The sequence below is a fragment of the Jaculus jaculus genome, chromosome 5 (assembly GCF_020740685.1).
Source record: "Jaculus jaculus isolate mJacJac1 chromosome 5, mJacJac1.mat.Y.cur, whole genome shotgun sequence".
Lineage (NCBI taxonomy): Eukaryota > Metazoa > Chordata > Mammalia > Rodentia > Dipodidae > Jaculus > Jaculus jaculus.
The window spans coordinates 102,016,857-102,044,593 of record NC_059106.1 but is presented as its reverse complement, the minus strand read 5'-3'; the positions used below and the strand labels follow the sequence as shown (position 1 = coordinate 102,044,593).

The following is a 27,737-nucleotide window of genomic DNA, read 5'->3' as shown; positions in this document are numbered from 1 at the left end:
TCAGCTGGAACTTAAAGCCCTTCTTATGTGGCTCTCATCTTTTTATCTAGGTTTGCCTCCCACTGTCACTTTTACCTGTAGCTAACAGGAAGACCTTTTCCCCATCTGGCTCATCCTGAAATGATTGCTGGACTCCCCCTCTCTGCTTTGGTTTTTGTTGCTCAACTTGCACAGAACAAATTTTCTTATCCAAGAAGGGTCAAACATTATCAGTCCAAATGTGAGCTTTCTTACCTTCAAGTTCCCATGAAATTCCATTCTAACTGCGGACAAGGGACTTGCTACTATTAATCTGTATTAATAGTAAGAACAGCAGCAGGTGAAGAGTTCTGTCCTAGCATGCACAGAGCCCCGGATTCAGTCTCTAGCACTGCACTAACCCAGTATGGTGGTGCACTTTTACAATCCATCACTTGGGAGATGGAGGTAGAAGGATAATTCATGGTAATTTCCAGCTACATAATGAAGTCAGGTTGATCAGAGCTACATGAGACCCTATCTCAAAAGAAAAAAAAAAAGTAACAGCTTCCACTTACTAAGTGGGAAGGCACACAATAGGCATTGCATTCATATACAAAAGTGATATATGCAAGACATTTCTGGTTTTAGCTAGGGATAATTTGCGAATACAGGTGTTTTGTTATTATTTCCCTCTCCTTAATAGTCATCTACACATGTCTATATGTCTGTCTGTATCTGTTTGTCTTATCTGTATGCATGTATGTATGTATTGTTTTGTGAAAGGCTTTTTAAAAATATTTTTACTTATTTATTTGCAGGGAGAGGGAGAAAGAAAAAGAATGGGAGCCCTGGACCTCTAGACACTGCAACCAATCTCTAGATGCATGTGCCCCTTTGTGCATCTGGCTTTATGTTGGTATTGGGGAATCGAACATGGGTCCTTAGGCTTTGTAGGCAAGTGTCTTAACCACTTAACCTCCAGTCCATGAAAGGCTTTGTAATTGTATAGCAGATATTTTATCCCCTAAATTATTCAGGAAAGGAGGTACATAAGGAAAGCTAAGCAGTGGTGATAAGATTTACACCAAAATACACAAATCAGGGCTGGAGAGATGGCTTAGTGGTTAAGTGCTTGTCTGTGAAGCCTAAGAACCCCAGTTCAAGGCTTGATTCTCCAGGACCCATGTTAGCCAGATACACAAGGGGGCACACACGTCTGGAGTTCTTTGCAGTGGTTAGAGGCCCTGGCACGCCCATTATCTCTCTCTATCTGCCTCTTTCTCTGTCTGTTACACTCAAATAAATAAATAAAAATAAATTAAAATGCACAAAGTGAAAAGCTAAAGATGAACATAAACGTGGATGTTTTTTCACTTCTGCCCATATAGCTTTGAGTTTTCCATTTTCTCTCTTTGGGGATGCTAGGTGAAGGAAGGGCCTAATAAGCTCCAGTCTAACACGCAGCACACCTTCTTCTCTGAGCTGCTCACAGCCAGAGGCAGATGACTATTGGTGCCCTACTTACACTAGACTGTGGCCACATGCCTGGCTAGCTGACTCCATGTATGAAATAACCTGCATGGCTTCAAAATACAGATGATATTTTGGGAATAGGAACTCAAGATAGGGCTGTAGAGATGGCTTAGTGGTTAAGCCGCATGCCTGTGAAGCTTAAGGGTCCAGGTTCAGTTCTCCAGGTCCCACATAAGGCAGATGCATATGGTGGCACATGCATCTGGAATTTGTTTGCAGTGGCTAGAGGCCCTGGTGTGCCCATCTCACTCTCTCTCCCTCTCTCTCCTTTTCTGTCTCAAATAAATAAATAAAACAAAACCTTAGATAATAATAAAAATAAAGAACTCAAGATAGTTAAATAAATGGAATGAAACTGTTACCTTTTGGGTATTTCCTAGGGCCTACTAGAATACATGGGCAATGATTTTCTTGGCTATAATCACTTAAACACATCAAAGTATCCGTATAGTTGCTTTTGTCATTGTTTTCTTATTTGTAGCCAAATTTCCCATTGTCAATACTACTACTTGTTGGTTTGTTTTATAATCTTGCTTGTATAAAGTCTTAGCATCTCAACTAAGCTTTAAAATGTAACTTAGGGCATGCTTTTGACTTTGGCTAGGACTAATTTGATTAAGCAGGTGTTTTGTTATTATATCTCCCTCTTTCTCTGTGGATTCACTATGTACTTACCTATCTATCATCTATTTATCTCTGAACTGGACAGTTCAAATGGGGGCAACTCTGTAAGTGTTAACTGAGTATTTTTAACCCCAGAAAAGAAATAATCATACTTTTATGCCTCACAGGACTGCTGAGAAGTACAGTCATCAGGTAGTAAAACATAATATATGATGAACAATTGAACACATTATAAAAAATCTTCACCCTTAGAATCAATATTGTGAAAATGTTAATCTTACCAAAAGCAATCTACACATTTAATGCAATCCCCATTAAAATTCCAACGGAATTCTTCACAGAAATAGAACAAAGCAATTCTAAATTTCCTTTGGAAGCATAAAAAACCTTGAATAGCCAAAATGATTTTGAGCAACAAAAATAAGGCTGGTGGTATCACCATACCCAACTACACTTAATGTTCATATTCATATATTTATGTTAATCTCATTTCTGGTTAGAGAAGCTTCTCTTTTCAGAGGGTGATGACCACTGGGATGACCCAAAAGGCAACGTAGTGCTCAGAAGAAGGGACAGAGGAGTGTCCAGCACTGAAGCATCTGACACCTTCCAAGGTTCAGGGTCCATTGTGGAAGAGGTGGCAGAAAGAATGTAAGAGCCAAAGGAAGGGTACCACTCCTTACATGCAACTGTCTGGATAGTAATTGCACTTGATATCCAAGGCCTTGCAGTGCCTGCAATACCTTCACAGGATCTCATAATAGGAAAAAAAGATAATGACATCAAATTAAAAGAGAGACTAATGGAGAGAGAGAGAGGAGTTAGGACAGATAGCAGAGTTATGAAGGGGAAAGTGGGGGAGGGGAAGGAAATACCATGGTTTGTCAGGTGAGGTGGCTCATGCCTTTAATCCCAGCACTTGGGAGGCAGAGATAGGAGGATCACCATGAGTTTGAGACCACCCTGAGACTACATAGTGAAGTCCAGGTCAGCCTGAGCCAGAATGAGACCCTACCTCATGAAACATATATATGTAAGTATGTGTGTATATATATATATATATATATATATATATATATGTGTGTGTGTGTGTGTGTGTGTGTGTATATATATATATACATATATATACATACATACATACATACAATACATATATATATATGCATATATATATGTATATATATGTGTGTATATATATATATATATATATATGTATGTATGTATATATCTTCACCCTTTCCCCATTTAAAGTACAAATCCAAGAAGTATGCTGAGCAATGACAGTTTAACTAGAAATGGTGAAAGCACAGACAAAAAGACATGATATTCAAGGAAACTGTGGCAATCTATAAGTGACAAACAAAAGAGCTTGTTTAAACAGGCAAGCCCTTAAAATACATACGTAGAATCACTGTCTTTTTCTTTCTTCCGTATTCCAAAGGCCTTCCTTGTACGTTTTTTCAATCCTGTGGGAAAACAACAAAGGGTCAAAACTTTTATCAGCAGCACAACTGAACATATACTGAACATTGCACCCAGGCTTGGTGGATAGGTCTGTAGTCCCTGCTACTCTAGAGGATTTCAAGTTCAAGGCCTTTTTTTTTTTTTTCTTTCTACAGATTGTGTTCAAGTTATCCAAGTCAAAATGGCTATCATCAAGAAAACAAATGACAACATATGCTACAAGGTTGTGGGAAATAGGAACCCTTATTCACTGCTGGTTGGAGTATAAACTGGTGGAGCCACTTTGGAAATCAGCGTAGTGACTTCTCAACAAACTAAAAATAGGGCTGGAGAGATGGCACAGCAGTTAAGACATTTGCCTGCAAAGTCAAAGGACTCAGGTTCAATTCTCCATGACCCATGTTAGCCAGATGCACAAGGGGGGGCATGCTTCTTGAGTTCGTTTGCAGTGGCTGGATGCCATGGTGTGCCTATTCTCTCTCTGTCAAACAAATAAATGAATAGATATAAGATATTTAAAAAAAAACTAAAAATAGATCTACCATATGGCCCAAGTATGCCATTCCTGGGCATTTACCCTAAGGACTTTATATTCTACCACAAAGATCCATGTTCCATGTTCACAACAGCTAGAACATAGAATCAGCTAGATGTCCAAAACTGATGGATAATGACAATGTGGTATATAGACACAATGGAATACCATATGATCTCTCTCATATGTGGATCCTAAGTTATATTTGTTTATTTAACAGAGAAAGAGAGAGAGCAAGAAAGCGAGCACCAGAGCCTTTAGCCACTGCAAATGAACTCCAGATGCATGTGCTGCCTTCTGCATCTGGCTTTATGGGGGTACTGGAGAAATGAATTTGGGTCCTTTTGCTTTACTAGTAAGTACCTTAACTACTAAGCCATCTTTCCTGACCCTAATTTCATTTAAAAATATTTTATTTTATTTATTAATGAGAGAGAGGAAGAAAGGCAGACAGAGACAGCATGGGTACACTAGAGCCTCTAGCCACTGCAAACAAACTCCAGATGCATGCACCATCTTGTGCATCTGGCTTTATATGAGTACTGGGAAATCAAACTTGTGTTCTTTGGCTTCACCAGCCTTAACTGCTAAGACATGTCTCTTGCCTCTAATTTTTAAAATATTTTATCTATTTATTAGAGAATGAGATATAGAAAGAAAGAGAGGCAGATGGAGAGATAAAGGATGATCCAGGGCCTCTAGCCACTGCAAACAAACTCCGATGCATGCACTACCTTAAGCATCTGGCTCACGTGGGTATTGGGGAATTGAATATGGGTCCTTAGGCTTTGCAGGCAAATGCCTTAACCACTAAGCCATCTATCCAGCCCCTAACTTCTTCTCTTTAATAATATTTATTTAAAAAATAAGCAAGCAGAAAAGAAGATAGAGAGGAGAGACAGACAGAGAGAATGGGTGTGCCAGGGCCTCCAGCCAATGCAAACAAACTCCAGATGCACACACAAATTTATGCAGCTGGCTTTACATGGAGAACAGGGAATCAAACTTGGGTTGTTAGGCTCTGTAGAAAGTACCTTAATCACTGAACCATCTATCCAGCCCCTAACTTATAATTTATAATTTTATCTATTTGTACTTAGGTAGGAGTGGGCATTATAGAGAGTAGAAAGCTAGGAAGGGACTCATGAGAGGAAGGAAAAAAGAGGCCTTAAGTAAGAGAGATTGGGAGGGTAATAGAATGCAAATGATTTGAAAGTGGAGGGAAGCAAGGAGTGGGGACAGGTGAGGGTGGTAGGAGGGTAAACTAAAATTAAACACATGAAAATGCCATAATGTCAATTTATAATATAATTAAAATAATCATTTTTTAAAAGAACTACGAATATAGCTAAGTGGTAGAGCACTTGCCTAGCATGCACCAACCTATAGGATCCAATCCCTGCATGAAAAAAGTGAAAGTTGCTACATAGCTGTTAAGCTATGCCTATGCATGTGTGTGCATGTGAATATGATTCACTATCCAAAAGCAATGCCCATGTATGTATGTGCACTATGTGCATGTGAATGTAGTTCACTATCCAAAAGCAATGTCCATGCATATGTTTGCAAGTGAATGCGGTTCACTATCCAAAAGCAATGTCCATGCATACATGTGCAAGTGAATGTGGTTCACTATCCAAAAGCAATGGCCATTCAGAGGTGTGCATGTGAATGCAATTCACTATCCAAAGCAATGGCCATGCATGTATGTGCAGGTGAATGTGGTTCACTATCCAAAAGCAATGGCCAGGCAGAGGTGTGCATGTAAATGCAGTTCACTAACCAAAAGCAATTTTCATGCATGTGTGTGCATGTGAATGTGGTTCACTATCCAAAAGCAATTTTCATGCATGTGTGTGCATGTGAACATGATTCACTGTCCAAAGCAATGGCCATGCATGTGTGTGCATGTGAATGTGATTCACTCTTCAGTTTTCAACAGGTTTTTATCATGGATTTGGCATGATCTGCTATCAGCATTGTAAGCAACAGAAGGCTGTGTGTGTGTGTGTGTGTGTGTAGATGATTTTGCAACTTTTCTTAGACTACTGTTATCTATCAGTCAGATCAAAGCTCTGCCAAGAAAATGAATCACAGATTTAGAATAGCCTTTTACAGGGTAGATACAGTCTTGAGACTGGGCTAATACTAAGATGATGAGCAATACCAAGGAAGTTATGCCAGCCTTCAAATTTCTGCATTTTATGTCATTTTTTCCACATCTTCAATGTCATGGCTGGATCATAACATGAACCACTTGCTCTCTGAATTCACTCAACTTTGGTTTTCCTGCCTTGTCTGCCTTCCTGCTTATTCTGTCACTTGACATCTTTAATGCCAAGTCCATCTACATGCTCATTGACTGCCTCTCAGTCCTAATGCACCTTCCCCTGAATAGAGCACTATTATATATCTTATCCATCAAAGGTTTACTCATTAGTCACTCTTTTAGAATCTCTGATAGACTGTGACCTTTCCTACAACAGAGGCTAGTGCACTCTCATTGCTAAGTCCCCTCCTTATCTATCTGCCCCTTCTTGTACAGGTACAAGATCACATTTGTTGATTCCATTTATGTTACATGAAGTATCACTCAAGTAGCAGTGGCATAAGGACATGGCTTCCCACATCCTACATACTCCATGGGCCCATGTGTGGTTTTCGTTTCTTAAGTTAGTAAGAGTTATAAAGTATATTACATGCCCTTGCATTCAGAACTTCACCTTGTTGCAGAAAAATTGTCCTGAGAAATAATAGCTAAAGGTATCAGTAATATTGTTAAGGATGCTGAGTGTGGTGGCCCATGCATGAAATCTCAGAATTTGGGAGGCTGAGGCAGGAAAACTGCTGACAGTTTGAGGCTAGTCTGGGCTACAAAGTGAGACCTTGCTTTAGGAAAAATAAGTCATGGGTATTGCAGGATGTGTTTGGCACTACCAGGTGGAACAAAAGGAAAAATACAGTCAGAATCAGTGATTTGATAACATTTTCTTCCAAAACATGTGAGCCAGGCCAAACTGCATGCATATATGAGTCATTCATTATCTGTCTCTTAGGATACTACTCAAATATCTCTAAAATGTCTCTGTGCAGTTTGATTCTGCATTTTAATAGCCATTCCATTTACGATGTTTATATCTTTAAAATGTCAACCCTTAAAAAAAATCTTCTCCTGTATAAACTATGCTTTCCCCCTTATATTTATAATTTTGTTTGTTAACAATCTTTTTTCTTTCTCAATTCTAATTGTCTTATTTTCTCATGGAGACAAATATAAGTTATATGATCATTTTCTCTTACAGTTTTACTCATGTTTCAGATCCTATCACTGGTTCCTCACAACCTCCTAGGGTCACAGTATCACTGTATTTGCAGATTCCTACTGGTGAATTTAGGATCATGCAACAAACTGTTATTACATTATTAAATTCTGTATTTCTGGTACTCAATCTGTAAGAGATAGCACATCCCACCCAATAGACCAGAAAATAATTCAATTTTAAATCCTAGCAATTCTTGAATTAGTAATAAATAAGCCGTAGTGGTTTTCCATAGACCCAGTCCTGTTTTTGACCATGATATATGGACAACACCCCATCTGAACTAGATCATGGACATCATGAGTTATCCATTCTTTAGGGAAAGGTATGCTGGATCTAGGGTCAAAGGTATAGAGCATTCCTAGAACTATTTCTAGTTGTATAGTTAGTACTAGTTCCTTTGTCCCTGATTTTCAATCTTTCAGTGTCTGAGAAGTCAGCCAACAGTCTGAGATGAAAGAATATTCACACTTCCATCCAGTGCTAGATGTACCAACCTGTAGCTGTAGTTTCTCTGAAAAGTCCTACTTCTAACACACAGAATACATGTATGCATGGAAAATAACAGGGAAGGTACAAAAGCCATGGAAGTCTGCAAAAAATTAAACTGCTAAATAAGAATAAGCAATGAGGGCTGGAGAGATGGCTTAGCGGTTAAGCACTTGCCTGTGAAGCCTAAGGACCCTGGTTCGAGGCTCGGTTCCCCAGGTCCCACGTTAGCCAGATGCACAAGGGGGCGCACGCGTCTGGAGTTCGTTTGCAGAGGCTGGAAGCCCTGGCACGCCCATTCTCTCTCTCTCCCTCTCTCTGTCTTTCTTTCTGTGTCTGTCGCTCTCAAATAAATAAATAAATAAAAATTAAAAAAAAAATAAAAAGAATAAGCAATGAAAGCATCACCCTTCCATGAAAAGTGGAAAAATCTGAGCAGATAAGGAATGCTCTGACAGAAGTCTGTCTTGTTTGTTTTGGGAGATCTAGTAGATATCTCTCATCAATAGCTCATTGCAGATGTAGACCATAAAAATTTTAAATACCAAAGCTAGAAACATTATAAAGTATAAGTTATTCTTATCTTAGCAGCTCTTTTAAAGATTCAAGGAAAACATCTTATCAAGGTGAATGCAATGCAAAGGCCATTTTTTTTGAGAACTTATAACAAAAATATTTTAAAAGGCAACTCTTCAAAAGGGGGAAATGATAGCCAAGTAGATTAGTATAAGAAAGTAGAGACATTATGGCTGTTGATGGGATAAGTCAAAGAAATATTCCAGCTAATGATCTAACTGACTCCGTGCATGAAGGTTTTGAAGTCAATTTGTACATTGGAATTGTTTTGGACCAGGACATTAAAAATGATCAACTATTATTTATCAAGAATGAGAGAGTAAAATAGGTGTTTTTTTTTTTTTTTTTTTTTTTTAAGGCAAGCCCAATGGACTGGCCTTTTTAAAAAAAAGAAAATGAGAGAGAGAGTAAGAATGAGTGCAAGAGTGAGACAGAAAGAGAACTGGTTCATCAGGACCTCCAGCCACTGTAATCAAACTCCAGATGTGTGCCCTCTTGTGTGCATGTGCAACCTTGCACATGTGTCACCTTGTGTATCTGGCATATGTGGGATCTGGGGAATGGAACATGGGTCTTTAGACTTTGCAGTTAAACCCTTTAACTGCCAAGCCATCTCTCCAGCCCAGTTTCTTTTCTTTCTTTCATTCTTTTTTTTTCTTAAAGAAATTAAGTGACTTTTCCCTTGTCAATACTCAAACAAAGAAGTCTACAGGAGGAAGGTCATAGTGCCCTAACAATCTAGGACTAGAGTAGTTCTCTCTTGAACTATAGAATTGGGCATACCTTTCTTGGACCAGCCCTAGGAGTTCCTCTGCCCAATTATATCTGCTTTTTTTCTTAATAGCTTATCTAGTGTCTGAAAAGTTTGAAAGAACGATATGGGGAGCTAGAATTAAAATGGGTGCTGGGATGCCTAGGAATAATCTTGAAACCCCAAGCCCCAAGTTCATGTCTTTTAATTAACCAAAGAATTGGCAATCCACATAAAGAAAATTTTTAGTTTTTAATTTTTTCACTGATTTTACATCATATAATCCTCTTTTTTGGCACAACTATTCTTTTATATGACCATTAATTTTGAGAAACATTTTTATGCTTTCTTTTGTTTCTATGTTAACATATGAAAATACAATATGTCTATTTCTATAAAATGTAGTTGTTTTAAATATAAAATAATTCCTTTTTAAAATGTTTTATTTATTTATTATTTTTTATTATTAGAAATGGACATATTTTGTATATAAACATCACATGTTGGTACCATTCTTTCCTTCCTCTCTACCCCTTATCTGAAGAGGCCTTCCTCATCGGGGATGTAGATCAACCCCATGGGGATTGTGGGTCATGCATTATGGGGACAGCAGTCAGTTATAGGGGAGAAGCAATGACCCTGTACAAAATGTCCCAACCTGTGGATCTAACAATCTTTCTGCCCAATCCCTCTTCTGTAAAATTCCCTGAACCATGCTGGGAGCATTTTAAGTCTACTTCGGTGATGGGCACTTAGGAGCATCTAGATGTCTGGTTTGGTAGGTGTGGAGTGTCCTCAGTATCCTTCTCCATCACCCTTGTGCTGATATCAGCCTAACTAAGACAGCAGCATTCTTGCACATTTCCCCAATTCCTCTGTGGTTTTAGCTGAGGCCAGAGTGGAGTGTGCTGATTTGGTCCAGCTACCATCTGAAAAAGAAAAGCAGATTCTCCAATGGAGAGTGAAGTCAGTGCCAGTTAAATGGGACAACCATTATTAATTTAGAGAGAATTATAAGAGTTTAGACACTTTTAGTGTATGGTTAGTGGGAGGGAGCTTGACAATGGAAAGCAGAATCTGGATATGATTCTGACTTGTTTCCCATTTCCAGATATGGTTTCCTTTCTACTGAGTGGATCTGTTAGCCAATCCAAGAACAGTTGGTTACCCACCATGGCTGTGTGCCACTATTTCATTTGAGTAAGCATCATGTCAGGTTGTTTGCTTCGGAGTCACTTAGACTTTGAGTTGTTTGAAAAGATGTTGGCCACTTTCCCCTGGTAGCTCATGTGGTGCCTCCCAGAACTAGATAGGCTAATTATCTGAAGACTGGCTATATTTTGGATTCCAATCAGGTCTCTCCATGATCTGTGCCAACAGCAATTGCTGTCTTCAGCAGTAGGGTCTTACCATTAACCTCTGGAGGGTAATCAAGTGCTCTGACAGAAGTCTGTCTTGTTTGTTTTGGGAGATCTAGTAGATATCTCTCATCAATAGCTCATTGTAGATGTAGACCACTTCCTGGTACAGGAAATAACAGGCCAGCAACAAGGGAAAAGAAAAAAAAAAGCAAAATCCAGAGAAGAAAAAGAAACAGGAGAAATTTGAGGTTAGGGTCTTGTCTCACTCTCTTCAGGTCCCTTTGATGCAGGTGCTCCCTGTAAGGTTTGCTTGAGGGTTCCACCTTTTACCATGATTTCCAGGATGCAGGATTCTATGGTACCAGTTCAATTTGGGTTCAGATTTTGTGTCCCCTCCCACACTTTCCCTTCCCCCAAACTCTACTCTCCCTATTATCCAAGCATCAAGATACTATTCAGTTATGTCAGCAACTTGGGCTGATCCACGTTAGGAATTGCAGATGAGTGAGATCATGTGACAATTGTGTTTCTGTGATTGTGTAAGTTCACTTAAAATAATCTGTTTCAAGCTCAGCCATTTCTACAAATTTCAATGTGTCATTTTTTCTTACTGCTGAGTAGAATTCTATTGTGTAATTATACCACATCTGGGTTATCCATTCATCCAAGGATGGGCACCTGGGTTGATTGCAGTTTTTGGCTATTATGAATTGAGCAGCTATAAACATGGTTGAGCAAATATTTATGAACTGAGATGTGAAGCTTTTAGGGTAAATGCCCAATAAGGGCAACACCAATAAAAATACCAGCATCATTCTTCACTGAGACTGAAAAGATGATCTCAAATTCATATGGAATGGCAGAAAGCCTTGCATATCCAAACATAGCCTCAGTAAAAGAAACACCTCTGGTGGTATCACTAAAGCTATATTACAAAGCCATAGTGACAAAACAGCATGGTACTGGAATAAAAACAGAAACATAGAGCAATGTAACAGAATTGAAGACCCAGGCTTTAGGGCAAGCAACTACAGCTGCTTGATTTTTAACAAAGTTGCCAATAATGTAGACTGGAGAAAGGACAGCATCTTCAACAAATAGTGTTGGGCAAATTGGATGACCATATGTAGAAAAATGAAATTATACTCACTCATTTTGCCATACACAAAAATCAAGTCCAAATGGATTAAAGACCTCAAACACTTCAACTACTGGAAGAAAAAACAGGAAGCACTCTCCACAATATAGGAGTGGGGAAAGACTTCCTGAACAAAACCCAAGTAGCCAAGGAAATTAAACAAGCACTCAACCAATGGGATCTCATGAAGCTAAAAAGCTTTTGCTCAGACAAACATACCATAACCAGAGCCAAAAGATTACCCACTGAATGGGGAAAAAAAATCTTTGCCAGCTATAATGCTGACAGAGCCTAATATCTAGAATCTATAAAGAACTCAAAAAACTAAACACTAAAAAAATCAAACGACCCACTCCATAAATGGGGCAGAGAACTAAATAGGGAGTTCTTAGAGCAAGAGTTACAAATAGCTAACACTCACTTAAGAAAATGATTTTTAATTCATCACATTTCATTCAAATATCACAGAGATGTGAGAGAGGGAAAGTGCAGAGGAAGGAAAGGTAAAGTAGGACAAAGGGAAATACACCACATGGTACAAAAGCCCATGTAAATGAACATAGACCTTGGATATAAACAATGTAAGAGGGGGTTTTTACAAAGGCATGTGCTGGGCTCAAGAGATGGCTTAGCAGTTAAAGCGTTTGTCTGCAAAGCCAAAGGACCTCAGTTTGGTTCCCTAGAACCATGTTAGTCATATGCACAAGGTGTCACATGTCTGGAGTTCATTTGCAGTGGCCAGAGGCCCTAGTGCACCCATTCTCTCTCTCTCTGTTTGACTCTTTCTCACTCTCTCAAATAAATAAATAAAAAATTTAAAAAGTATGTGCTTCCAAACAGATTAAAAAGTAAAAATAGTCATAAAACTTGTTCCCTTCCCACACTGGAAACCACTACCACAGTGGGAGAGAGATAACCTTACAGATGCCAAGACCCAGGAGAGTGTGCAGCTCAAGGGCCTGCTTCATGGGCCCAAATAAGATGTAATTTTGAGTCCATGCTCAGGAAGAGATGGGCACACCTGTACCAAGTATCCCAGCCAACTGGCCTGAGCTCAGAAAAGGAATCTACCCACACCTGTGCAGGGTGTGTGCTCAAGAGAGATATGATTTGGTAAAATGGACAGACATTGAACCCCACAATGGAAGCAGGCAGGGTAAACTGAGATAGGCAGAGCATAGGTGTGGTAAGGGTGTGATGTAAGATTATAAGACCCTCTCACTTAGGGCCATCCCAGTCTGCCTAGTCCAAAGCTGTCTAACCTAGCTCTTCATAAGAACAAAAAAGACATCAAAAATAGACTGCTTTCTAAAAATATTTTTAGTTATTTGAAAGGCGGGGGAATGAATGAGGATGTGATGTGCCTTTAGCCACTGCAAATGTATTCCAGACACATGCACCACTGTGCATCTGGCTTGACATGTAGTGGGTATGAGGAAATGGAACCTGGGCTAGCAGTCTTTGCAAGCAAGCAGTTCAACCCTGAGCCATCTCTCTAGCAACCCCCTTTTAAATTTATTTATTTGCAAGCAGAGAAAGAGAATGAGAGAGAATGGACACTATAGGGTCTCTAGCCACTGAAAACAAACTTCAGATGCATGTGCCACTTTGTGCATCCAGCTTTATGTAGGTACCGAGAAATCAAACCCCAGGTCACTAGACTTTGCAGGCAAGTGCCTCAATCTCCCCAGTCCCCAGATTGCTTTTTTTTTTTTTTTTTTTTTTTTTTTTTTGGAGGTAGGGTGTCACTGTAGCTCAAGCTGATCTGGAATTTACTATGTAGTCTCAGGCTGTTCTCAAACTTACAGTGATCTTACCTCAGCCTCTAGATTGCCTTTTTTCTTTTCTCCTCTTTGTTTTTTTTTTTTTTTTTTTTGGTTTTTTGAGGTAGGGTCTCACTCTGGTCCAGGCTGACCTGGAATTAACTCTAGTCTCAGGGTGGCCTTGAACTCATGGCGATCCTCCTACCTCTGCCTCCCGAGTGCTGGGATTAAAGGCGTGCGCCACCACACCCGGCTAAAATGTGTAGCCCAGGCTGGCCTCGAACTCCTGATCCTCCTGCCTCTGCCTCTTCAGCAACATCCTACCGGCATGCGCCACCACAACCGGCTGTTTTTTTTTTAAATATAGGGTCTCACTCTAGCCCAGTAGTCTTTGGGCACCCTCGAACTCATGGCCTCCCAAGTGCTGAGATTAAAGACATGCTCCACCATACCTGACATGGATTGCTTTTTTGGAAAGTAATTTCTTTTTATTTGAGAGAAAGAGAGACAGACAGAATGGACATACCAAAGCCTTCAATCGCTGTAAACAAATGCATGTGCCACTTTGTGCATCTGGATTATGTGAGTCCTGGGGAATTGAACCTGGGGTCCTTTGGCTTTTCAGGCAAGCACCTTAAACATTAAGCCATCTCTCCAGCCCTAGACTGCTTTTTAAGAGGTTGGAAACTTTATTTCAATTTAGGCAATCCTGCGCCTGCAGCTATAATAATTAATTAAAGCAACAGATGTAGAAACTGATGGTAATAGGAAAGCAAAAATCCAGGCTTGGAGATGGTTTTATCATTGGAATACCAACCAAACACCATCACTGAGGTCCACTTTGGGTCAGGTACAAATTGCATAGGCTGTCTCACATAAATCTCCTCAAGACTTTGTGAACAGCACGTGGCATCCTGTTTGCAGACTGTGGGCTGAAAGCTTTCTGAGCAGCATCATCTTCAGTGAAGAACCACTGAGCCTCCTCCTCCACTGATCCCCAACATTGGGTACTTTGGGGCTTCATCCAGGGTTCTCTTCACTTTTCACATAGTTAGTTTCATCCATTTCCATGATTTCATTTTCCCTATGTATGAAGAGAAATCCTGAATCTATAAGTGAGGCTCAGCATCACCTCATGAACACTCAGTGAATACTATTTCCCATATCTAGTTTTTTTCACGGAGTCTAGATTCCTTTAAAAGCCTTTTGCCTGTAAAGGCATGCTCAATCATTTAGTTAAACATTATTTTGTAAATAAATTCTTCTAAATATGTAACAGATTTCTATGACCAGATGATATGCTGTGGCATAAATAAACCTTATAAACATTATGCTAACTGAAAGATGCAAAACCCAGAAAGTCACATTTCATATTCCTCCTAAATTTCACTTAGGAGGAATATCCAGAGCAAGGAAATTCACTAATAGATGAGATGTCAGTTTAAGCTAGATTATTCCACACTGAGGGAAAAAAATAAGATAGGAGGAAGAAGAGAGAGAGAGAGAAAAAAAGAAAGTAACAAGGTAAACTGACTTAAGAGTTTTAGGCCTATGTTTCCCCACCACAAATTATGAAATATTTATTAAAGAAATCAGGATCTTATTGTCTAGTCCATGAGGTGTTTGCTGGGTATGTAAGGCATCTTGGGCAGATTCAGGTTAGGTGTTGCAGATGAGTGAGACTACGTGTCGATTTTTTTTCTGTGATTGGGTAAGTTTGCTAAGATGGATAGGAGGGCAGGGAGGGAATCAAAGAGTGGAAAACAGTAATCCGGACACAAATGGCAATGGTACCATAAAATTCTACTTCCTAAAAGACCGACCAAATGGCTGAACCTTCACTAGACCCTTACAGGAAACACCTGAACTACAAGACACTGGAGAGGGTAGGATCAAAACTGACCTAAATCTTCTACATCTTCCCTCCCTCCCTCTTGTATATTAGTTATATTTTTCCTCAGTTTCTCAGTGGACACTGACCTGTAACCCCCAGTTCCAGCTTGGGCCTACCATCCACAATAAGCTTTTGATCAGAGAAACCTACAAGGTTTCCCAAAACAATGACAGACTTCTGTCAGAGTACTTGATGACCCACCAAAGGCCAGTGGTAAGACCCTATTGCTGAAGACTCCATACACAGCTGACGTGTAAAATGGAATGACATGGCCGGAAGCCAGGAGAGAGTCAGTCCCCAGACAGTCAGTGTGTCTAGTGCCAGAAGGCGCTACATAGGCGACTGGGGGAAAAGACCAAGATCTGTCCAAGCAACACATTGTTTAACCTAATTAGCAACAAATAACTGGATGTGATGCCCACACAAGTGCAATAGTGGTACACAGCCTTGGTGAGGAATCAATTGCTCTTGATTTGGCTAACTGATCCACTCAGTGGTACTAGATCCATAGCTGGAGCTGGGAAACAAGTCAGAACCATACCCAAACACAAGCCCACTCTTCAATATCAAGCTACCATCAATCACGGGGTATAAGAGGGCCTAAATCTACCATATTGTCTATCAAAAAAGTAAGTCTAATCTCAATTTTCCGGGTGCTAACTTACTCTCTGTTGGAGAATCTGCTTCTCTTTTCCAGATGGATGCAGATCCTAAGAAGAGAGCTGCCCCAACATACCTCAAAAGGGGCCCAACTGAAACTAAGGACAACTGGCGAAATAAGCAAGGGTGATGTTTTCCTGTGAACCGGATACCAGCACAAAGGGGAAGGAGATCAACGCAGAGAAAAATCAACTCCTACTAAAGCAGAGAGCCAGAGCGTCAGAGGCCCCCAACACCTCAGCACGGAAGCAGACCAAAAATGAACCCAACATGGCTCAGGGAAATTTTGCAGAAGAGGGGGCGGAAAGAATGTCAGAGTCACATGTTGGGTCATGATTTGCAGAGACATTTATCATACCAATAACTGGGGGCTAACTCCACAATGCACGACCCATTTTCATTAACAAGGAGGGTCTAATGGGAAGGGGTAGATCACAGATGAGCCTAAATAATGGTACCAAACTGCCTGTATTTACTGAAAAGAAAACTAATAAATTAAATTAAAAAAAAAAAAGAAATCAGGATCTAAGGAGCCATAAGTCTGCGTTCTTAGAGATCTCAACTATCAAGGAAGTTGTATTTCCATGAAAATTTACAGAAAGACATAGTTTTTCTTTTTTAAGATACCAGATGTTTACAGAGCTTTTATAAACAAATCCATTTTTAGTAGGTTGCTTGCTCTTTTGATATATTCTTATCAACTCACACTATTAAATTAGCTCCCAGTAGATGGTAAATACCGTAAATTTAGCAATCCCATCTGCAGGGGGCTGTTGTCTTTGAGGTGCTACAGTGTTGTGTGGCTGGAACAATGATAGTCATTTGCTCCGCTATGCTGAGTGGAAGACATTTCTCCACTCTTGCTTCAAAGAGCAAGTCAGGTTCTTGCAGCCTGTGAAATCAATGTATTAGGATGAAATATCAATATAAAAATTAAGAAAAGATGGGTTGGGGAAATGGCTTAGCTGATAAAGTTCTTGCTTCACAAGCATGGAGGACCCAATTTTGAGCCACAGAACCCATGTAGAAAAAGTGAGCATAGTTGTATATGTTTGTATTCCCAGCACTGGGGAGGTGGAGACAGGTGGATCCTTGAAACTCTCTGGTCAGCCATTCTAGCCTACTGGGCAAGCCCAGGCCAATGGGATGCACAGTGTCTAAACATGATGGATGGTGCCTGGGAGGAACAATACATGAAGTTGCCCTCTGACTTTCACAAAAGTGCACACACATGTGAATGGACATCTGTGTGCAAGTGTGTATCTTTAGGAACATATATACACATGTGTACAAAAAGTTTTTAAACTGAAAAAGAGGAAAGGTAAACATGCATTGTCTATAGAAAAGATCAATGCTGTTTCAAAAATGTCTTGGCCTTGTTGTGTGTTACAGTATTTGCAACCTGTGTGGTAATATACATTTTTTGGCAAGTACTGAAATTTACTTGAATCAACATTTCACTATAATGAAAATTATTTTTCAACAATGATCAAAATTTCCATGTCTTATATAGATTTCAGAAAATCTAAGTGCATACCAAAAGAGTTGATTCCTCATTGCTTATCCTCACTTTTGTCCTTCTGACTAGGCCTTATCGTCTGTCACCCTGGGATATAGGATTCAGTGACTACAACATCCTGGACATGAAAAGAGGCTGGAACTTCAACAGTTTCTAACCTCTTCCAGTGTGAGTTCATTTCATGTCACAATTTCATTAATGTGTTTTCTGTTAAAAATCCTTCCAATGGTAATCAGATTGTTCTATCATAATTTGCAAGATGAAGCTGGAATTGAAAAGAGACTCAGTCAGTGTATTCCATGATTATCAGCTTCTGCAGGAACAATGTCAGAAGAAGACAGGGGTCCAGTCAGAACCCGTCATTACTCCAGGAAGTGGCATCTTTTATTATCATTCTGGAGTTGCAATAGTGCTTACAAACCAGCTTATCACTGGCTTTCTAAATTATGAAAGTATTTACTTCTTCCAACTCTTTCTTTTCTCTTTCTGAATGTGGACAGACCACCTATAATCAGGTACTGCTCCTTATCTTGCAGCTAGGGTCAGGACCAGCCATTAACACTGTCATCTGTATCCTGAAGAGCAGAGTCCATGGCTGATGCTTCTTCACAGATGGCTTTTTCATTACTATTCATACTGATGATGTGCGTGGTGACTAGGTGCCTCAACAGATTCTCTTTGTTCATTACCTGGGGAGAAAGCAAAGTAGAACAAAGGCTTTCTGTAGAATATCATGCTGAAAGAATCAGGTGGACATTGTAGAGGATTAACACCATTGAAGAAGGATTGCAGCTAGAGCATCTACACCTACTGAAGCTTTACCACCTCCAATTCAGGACTTGGTGGGACTGTAGGAAGAGTGGAAGTGGATGCCTGGCTTGTTTCCCCTTTGGATTGAGGTTTCCACATTATCTATTGCTTTGTGTAACTTCTTTTGCTTCTTTGAGCCATCCTGATAATATATATGGTGTTTTCTGTATAACAGATACACTGAAACTTTGCTGTACCATCTTGTTCTCTCTCACTTGCAGGTGGTAACAGTTCTGAGTCCAATTATCTGACAACTATCATGAAATATCAAACACTAAATTGGAGGCTGTCATGCTCTTCTTACCTCTTTTATCTTTTGTGTCAAAAAGATGCAAGCAATCTAAAGAGCAACTTCTGACAATATCATGACCATCTCCACTGTGGATGTCCTTCTGAAGGGACAGAGGGTGTCAATATTTTAGTAGTCTCTTGATGTGCATGAGTCCCTACAGCTCTTGGGCCCAGCATCTGCTTATTGATTCTGCTGAACTATGTGAAGAACCAACAGTGAGATACTCATGGACATATGGCTAAAGATGTGGCAGCATGTGGGCAGTTAATTAAAATAGCACCTTTATAGTCTTCTTTGTTCTAGCAGGTATTTCTTTATGATGAAAATACTTAGTATGGATACATCATGTGTAGGTACCATCTTTTCTCTCATCCCTGCTCCCATTCCACTGGAGACCTCCTCAGTGGGGTTGCAGGTGTTCCCCATGGGGTTTTGGGTTATGTATAGTGGGAGCAGCAGTCAGTTATTGAGGGGAGGCAATGCCTCTGGGCATGATGTCCTATTCTGTGGGTATTGCAATATTTCTGCTCCCTTCTTCTGCAAAAGTCACTGAGCCATGGTGGGTGTGTTTTAAGTTTACTTCAGTGATGAGCTCTTTGGAGCCTCTGGATCTCTGCTTTGGTAAGTGTTGAGTATCCTCAGGGTCTGTCTCCTTCACCCTGATGCTGATTGTCAGGCTCACTATGCAAGCAATACTCTTGCTCATCTTCTCAATTCCTTGGTGGTTTCACCAGGGCTTTGGCTTAGATGCAAGATAACCAAGTGCTCTGACATAAACCTGTCTTGCTTTGGGGACCTTGTAGGTCTTCTCAATTAACAGCTCATTGTGGGTGGCAAACAATTACTGGTACTGGGAGTTACAGGCCAGAGCCAATTTTTTTTTTTTTAAGGTTAGGCTTCATCCTACCCTCTCTAGGGCCCATTTTTCAGATACTCTCCCCATACTCCCACTGAGGGTTCAATCTTTTAGTCTATCTTCAAGGATAAAAGTTTCTATGGTACCAGTTAATTTTGGATATAGTTTTGTGTTATTTTCCCCCATTCCTCCTCTCACCCAAACCATTCCAGTACTATTGTCTGGGCCTCAAGTTGCCTACCAGGTATTTGAGCAACTCAAGCTGGTCCAGGTTAGGAACTACAAATAAGTAAAACCATGGACATTTGTCTTTCTGTGATTATGAGAGTTCCCCGAGTATGGTCTGTTCCATGTCTGTCCATTTTACTACAGATGTCATTGTATAGTTTGTTTTCTTTTTTACTGCTGAGTAGAATTCCACTGTGTAAATGTACCACAACTTCATTATCCATTCACCCAATGATGGATAGCTGGGTTGATTCCACTTATTAGCTACTATGAATTGAGATGCTATAAACATGTTTGAGCAAATATCTCTGTAGTGAAACATGGAGCATTTAGGGTAAATGCTCAGTAAGAGAATAACTGGGTCTATTGGTAGCTCTATATTCTTTTCAGGAATCTCCACATTGATTTCCATAGTGGTTGTACAAGTTTACATTCCCACCATCAGTGGATGAGGGTTCCTCTTTTTCCACATCGTCTTCAACATTTGTTGTCATTTGATTTTTCAATGTTTATCATCACTACTAGAGTAAGGTGGAATGTCATAATTGTTTTAATGCTTAGGGATGCTGAAAATTTTCTTAAGTGTTAGCTATTTGCATTTTTTTCTCTGAGAACTCCCTATTCATTTCTCTGACCTATTTTTGAAGTAGGTTATTTGATTTTTAAATTGATTTTTATTTATTTTTTGAGTTCTTTGTAGATTCTAGATATTATGCCTCTGTCAGTGATATAGCTCGCAAAATTTTTCTCCCAATCTGTGGGTGATACATTGACTCTGATTAGGGTATGTCTATCTGTGCAAAAGCCTTTTAGCTTCATGAGATCCCATTAGCTGATTGCTTAATTTCTTGGTCAACTGGGGTTTTGTAACTCTTTAACTCTTTTCCCTTTCCTATATTGTGGAGAGTTCCTCTCAGTTTTTTTTTTCCCCCAGTAGGAGAAGAGTTTCAGGTCTCAGGTCTCATAGTGAGGTCTTTAATTCATTTGAACTTGATTTTTGTGTATGGTGGTGAGATGAAAGTATCATTTCATTTTTCTACATATAGCTATCCAATTTGTCCAGCACCATTTGTTGAAGATTCTGTCTTTTCACCAGTCTATGTTATTGGCACCTTTATCAAAGATCAAATAGCTGTAGCTACTTAACCTAAAGTCTGTGTCTTCAATTCCATTTCATTGCTCTATATTTCTGGTTTTATGCCAGTTCCATGCTGCTTTTGTTACTATAGCTTTATATTGGATATGGTGGATTCTTTCTTCTTCTTCTTCTTCTTCTTCTTCTTTTTTTTTTTTTTTTTTTACTGAGTATATGTTTGAATATCTGAGCCTGCAGTGATTCCATATGAATTTGAGATTTTTTTTTTTTTTTTTTGAGGTAGAGTCTCGCTGTAGCTCAGGCTGACCTGGAATTCACTATGTAGTCTCAGGGTGGCTTCAAACTCAGGGCATTCTGCCTACCTCTGCCTTCTGAGTGCAGGGATTAAAGGTGTGTGCCACCACTTCCAGTTAAGATGGTGGCTTAGGAACCATGCCAAAGCAGCCTAGGGGAGAAACAACAACAACAAAAAACCCCCAGCACAATACACTCTTCTACTAAAAAGTGAGGTGTATAAGAAATCAAAATGGCAGCAGAGAAGTAGGAGAGATCCAGATCATCCACAGCCCACACAGGCAGGCAAAAGTGGCACCAGCGGTGGCAGCACCAGGTCCGTGGGGCCACAGCTACCAGGCTCAGCTTGAGCCACAGGAAAAGCCAAGTGAGAGGATTTTCCACTCATACCAGAGCTCTTCCCAAACTCAAGGAATGTGGAGAACTGCAGTGAACAACAGAGGAGCAGATCATGAGGTACACGATCACATGGACCAGCGAGAGAACTAGCGCCACCATCAATAGCCTCCCCTTCCCCACCACCAGTGCAAGTGCTAGCAAGCAACAGAGACCAGTGGAAGGGAGATCACAGCACCCAACGCCAGCGACCAAAGCAGCGATCCAATGACCCAGACAGCCTACTTGAACCCAGAATGCACCAGAGAGGGATCCAAGCCATAGCGCAGAATAACTGAGAACAAAATCATCCCAAAAGGTAACTGGGATTACACCAGGTCAGTACCTGCCTAGTAAACCTGGTATATAGGCCTGAACCAGAAGTGCTAATTATACCTTCCATATTAGGAAAAATTATATGTTAAATCTCATAGATGGTCAGATTTGCCATTCTTAAATAAGCTATATTTTGGGCTTGTTATTTCTTGCTTCTTGATTTATAGTGGCTTTGTTTCCTCTTCGGTTATACATTAGGGAAGGGTCTCACTTGGTTACAAGATGACTTGGAACCCTCAACAGACCAGAAATCTTAACCTCCTTGTTGTCAGGATTAAGGGTGTGGAGTAACACACACTAAGGAACAGTTAGAGGATCTGGTTGTCATTATACCTATGCTTACATAAATATTCTGTGCTGTTTTTCATTGAAAGTGTACATTGTTTAGTTAAATTTTAGAATCTGCCTGTATTTTGTTCCACTCAGCCTACCTGAATAGTCTCATAGCAGGCAAACCCAACACCTAGGGTCACTTTTGTAGATACTCAGTCTTGAGAGCCATATCTAGCACCTTAAGCTCCTACCTTGAAAATATATAATATCAGATTGATTGATACATCTAATAGTACTTAAACTAACTATAAAATCAAAGCATTAAATTAATCCAAGATGCAAAAATATATATATTCTAACACAAGAAACACCAAAAATCAAGAAAATATAAATCCATCAAAGAGTATTCATGCATCAGAAATGAACTCCAGTGAAAATGAGTTAGAGGAAATGCCTGAGAAAGATTTCAAAAGGATGATTATAAATATGTTCAAAGAAGTCAAAGAAGAAATCAAAGGAATGAAAGAGGAAATCAAAGGAATCAAAAGAAAAACAGGACACCAATTTAATGAAATATAGAGGTCAATACAAGACATAAATAAAGAAATGGAAATAATAAAGAAAAAACAGTCAGAATTACTAGCAATGAAGAACACAGTAAATGAAATAAACTCTGTAGAAAATCTCACCAGTAGAATAGATGAAGTAGAAGACAGAATATCTAAGCTAGAAGACCATGTGGCAGATCTAATACAGTCCAACAAAGAGAAAGACAAACTAGTAAGAAAGTATGAATGGGAATTTCAAGATATTCAGGACACTATGAAAAGATCATGGAAAATGTTAATAAAAATTGAGAATAAATAAATAAATAAAAATAAATTTAAAAAAAGATCAAACATAAGAATTCATGGTATGGTAGAAGGAGAAGAATTTTACTCCAAAGTCATGGTAGGTGTCTTCAACAAAATCATAAAAGAAAACTTCCCCCAAATTGGGAAAGAGGTGCCAATGCAGATACAGGTATCCTTTAGAACACCAACCAGACAAAATCTGGAAAGAACCTCTCCTTGCCATATTATAATCAAACTACCAAACACAAAAACCAAAGAAAAAAACATTGAAAGCAGTTAGAGGAAAAAAAATCAAGTTACATACAAAGGCAAGCCCATCAGGATCACAGCAGATTACTCAACACAAACTTTAAAAGCCAGAAGAGCTTGGAGTGATGTATTCCAAGTTCTAAAAGATACCAACTGTCAACCAAGGCTATGTTATCCTCCAAAGCTATCCATTCAAATAGACAGAGAAATAAGGACATTCCATGACAAAAGCAGGCTAAAGGAGTATTTGAAGACAAGACCAGCTCTACAGAAAATACTTGATAGGATCCTCCATGCTGAAGAGAAAGAAAAGCACACATATAAGGAACCTGGGAAAAATAAACAATACTCAAATACTAGTTAACACAAGAGAACAAAGGTAAAACCTGAAGAACTACAAAAAAATGGCAAAAATGAATACATACCTTTCAATAATATCTCTTAATACTAATGGCATCAGTGCCCCAACCAAAAGACATAGGTTTGAAGACTGGGTTAAAAAGAAGGATCCTTTAATTTGTTGCCTCCAAGAAACCCACCTTTCTACAAAGGATGGACACTATCTTAGGGTGAAACGTTGGAAAACAGTGTTTCAAGCAAATGGGCCTTGAAAACAAGCAGGGGTTGCTATCCTAATATCTGACAAGGTAGACTTCAGACCAACATTAGTTAGGAAAGATAAGGAAGGTCACTTTATATTGATTAAAGGCACACTCCCACAGGAGGACATTACAATACTAAACATATATGCACCTAACATAGGAGCTCCAAAATTCATCAAACAAACATTATTAGAACTAAGGTCACAGATAAAACCAAACACAGTTGTAGTAGGTAACTTCAACACCCCACTCTAATCAATTGACATGTCATCCTGGGAAAAAATAAACAGAGAGGCATCTGGACTAAATGAGGTCATAGAACGAATGGACCTAACAGATATATATAGGACATTTCATCCAAATGCTGCAGCATATACATTCTTTGCAGCAGCACATGGAACATTCTCTGAAATAGACCATATATTTGGACACAAAGCAAATCTTAACAAATTCAGGAAAATTGAAATAATTCCTTGCATTCGATCTGATCACAAAGGAATCAAACTACAAATCAATAGTAAGAAAAGCTATAGAGCATACACAAAATCATGGAAACTAAACAATACACTACTAAAGGATGAATGAATCAATGAAGAAATCAAGAAGGAAATCAAAAACTTTATAGAGTCAAATGATAATGAGAACACAACATACCAAAACCATTAGGACACAAGGAAGTCACTTCTAAAAGGTAAACTTATAGCTTTAAGTACCTATATTAAGCCAACATGGCTCAGGGAAATTCTGTGGAAAAGGGGTCGGGAAGAATGTCAGGGCCACATATCGGGCCATGATATGCAGACATTTATTCTGTCCATAACTGTGGGCTGACTCCAGAATGCATGACCCATATACCTCAACAAGGAGGGGCTAAGGGGAGGGGGTAGGTAATGGATGAGCCTAATAATGGTACCAAATTGACTGTATTTGCTGAGTGAAAAAGTAATTAATAAAAAAAAGGAAAAAAAAAACGAAAGAAATAAGAAAGTTTGCAAGTAAACAACCTAATGCTTCATTTTAAAGCCGTGGATAAAGAACAAAGCAAACAGAAAATCAGTAGATGGGAAGAAATAATAAAAAGTAGGGCAGAAATTAATGAAATAGAAACAAACAAACAACAACAACAACAAAAAAAAACCAACAAAATCCAAAGAATCAATGAAACAATGAGTTGGTTCTTTGAAAGGATAAACAAGATTGATAAACCCATAGCAAATCTGACCAAAAGAAAGAGAAAAGAGACTCAAATTAATAATTTAGAGATAAAAAAGGCAACATCACAACAGATATCAGAGAAATTCAAACAATCATAGGGACATATTATAAAAATATATACTCCACAAAGTATGAAAATCTGAAAGAAATGGATGATTTCCTTGATTTATATAACCTACCTAAATTAAACAAAGATGAGATTACTTACTTAAATAGACCTATAACAAGTATGGAGATGCAAGCAGTAATCAAAAATCTCCCACCTAAAAAAAGCCCAGGCCCAGATTGATTCACTGCTGAATTTTACCAGACCTTCAGGGAAGAACTAACACCATTGCTTCTTAAGCTTTTCCATAAAATAGAAAAAGAAGGAATCCTGCCAAACTCCTTCTACGAAGCCAGAATCACTCCGATACCAAAATCAGGCAAAGATAGACAAAAAAAAAAAAAAAAAAAAAAATTACAGACCAATCTCCCTCATGAACATAGATGCAAAAATTCTCAACAAAATATTGGCAAACAGAATATATCAGAAAGATCATCCACTCAGTGGTACTAGACTCATAGCTGGAGCTGGGAAACAAGTCAGAACCATACCCAAACACAAGCCCACTGTACAATATCAAGCTACCATCAATCACAGGGTATAAGAGGACCTACACCTATCAAACTCTCTATCAAAAAAGTAATTGTTATCTCAATTTTCCGGGTGCTAACTTACTCTCTGTTGGAGAATCTGCTTCTCTTTTTCAGATAGATGCAGATCCTAAGAAGAGAGCTGCCCCAACATACCTCAAAAGGGGCCCAACTGAAACTAAGGACAATTGGCAAAACAAGCAAGGGTGATGTTTTCCTGTGAACCGGATACCAGCACAAAGGGGAAGGAGACAAACACAGAGAAAAATCAACTCCTACCAAATCAGAGAGCCAGAGCGTCAGAGGCCCCCAACACCTCATCACTGAAGCAGACCAAAAATGAACCCAACATGGCTCAGGGAAATTTTGCGGAAGAGGGGGCGGAAAGAATGTCAGAGTCACATGTTGGGTCATGATTTGCAGAGACATTTATCATACCAATAACTGGGGGCTAACTCCACAATGCACGACCCATTTACATCAACAAGGAGGGTCCAATGGGAGGGGGTAGATCACAGATGAGCCTAAACAATGGTACCAAACTGCCTGTATTTACTGAAAAGAAAACTAATAAATTAAATTAAAAAAAATAAAAGAAAGATCATTCACCCTGACCAAGTAGGCTTTATCCCAGAGATGCAGGGAAGTTTCAACATATGCAAATCGATACATGTATGCATTACATAAATAGACTGAAAGACAAAAATCCCATGATCATCTCATTAGACACAGAAAGAGCATTTGATAAAATCCAACATCCCTTCATGAGAAAAGTCCTACAGAGACTGGGACTAGAAGGAACATATCTCAATATAATAAAGGCTATTTATGACAAGCCTACAGCCAACATATTACTAAATGGGGGAAAACTGGAAGCTTTTCCACTAAAATTAGGAACAAGACAAGGGTGACCACTGCCCCACTTTTATTTAATATAGTACTGGAAGTCTTAGCCATAGCAATAAGGCAAGAGACGCACATAAAAGGGTTACAAATTGGAAAGGAAGAGATCAAGTTGCCATTATTTGCAGATGACATGATTCTATACATAAAGGACCCTAAAGACTACCAGCAAACTGTTAGAGCTGATAAAAAAAAACCTACAGCCATGCATCAGAATGCAAAATAAATACCCAGAAATCAGCAGTCTTCTTATATGCTAGCAACAAACACACAGAGGATGAAATCAGAGAATCACTCCCATTCACAATTGCACCAAAGAAAATAAAGTACCTTGGAATAAACCTAGCCAAGGAAGTAAAGGATCTCTACAATGAAAACTTTAAAACACTCAAATAAGAAATTGCAGAAGACACTAGAAAAATGAAAACATCCTTTATTCCTGGATTAGAAGAATCAATATTGTAAAAATGCCAATATTACCAAAATCAATCTACACATTTAATGCAATCCCCATCAAAATTCCAATGACATTCTTCATGGAAATAGAAAAAACAATCCAAAAATTCATTTGGAACCACAAAAAACCTCAATTATCTAAAATAATACTGAGCAACAAAAATAAGTCTGGTAGTAACACCATACCTGATTTTAACATATACTACAGAGCCATTGTCACAAAAACAGCATGGTCCTGGCACAAAAGCAGACATGTAGATCAATGGGACAGAATAGAGGACCCACATGTACGTCTGGGTAGCTATAGCCACCTGATATTCAATAAAAAGTCTAAAAATACTCATTGGGGAAAGGCATCTTCTTCAGCAAATGGTGCTGGGAAAACTGGATATGTATGTGTAGAAGGATGAAAATAGATTCTTCTCTCTCTCCATGCACAAGAATTAAGTCCAAATGGATTGAAGACGTTAGCATCAGACCTGAAACTCTGAAACTGCTAGAGGAAAAAGTAGGGGAAACCCTTAACCATATTGGTCTTGGCAAAGACTTTCTGAATATAACCCCAATTGCTCAGGCAATAAAGTCCACTAAGATATCCTACTGGAACTGAGCTGACAACCTCCTCCGTGTATACCAGCTGACAGAAAGCATCATCATTAAGTATTATTTTGGCT

The 27,737-nt window shown here is 39.1% G+C and overlaps 1 protein-coding gene across 21 annotated transcripts in view; it reads right to left on the bottom strand.

Moving 5' to 3' along the window:
• Sgip1 (SH3GL interacting endocytic adaptor 1) overlaps positions 1 to 27,737 on the bottom strand; it is a 283,674-nt gene that overhangs the window by 122,757 nt on the left and 133,180 nt on the right. For 18 of the 21 annotated variants that reach the window (XM_045149379.1, XM_045149373.1, XM_045149371.1 and 15 more), the window contains exons 2-3: positions 14,333 to 14,599; positions 3,521 to 3,584 (exon numbers count right to left, since the gene is read on the bottom strand). In XM_045149379.1, the coding sequence (XP_045005314.1) occupies positions 3,521 to 3,584; positions 14,333 to 14,378 (110 nt within the window). In that variant the 5' untranslated portion in view covers positions 14,379 to 14,599. The remainder of the gene's footprint in view (positions 1 to 3,520; positions 3,585 to 14,332; positions 14,600 to 27,737) is intronic. The other 3 variants (XM_045149375.1, XM_045149376.1, XM_045149380.1) reach the window with 1 other exon arrangement.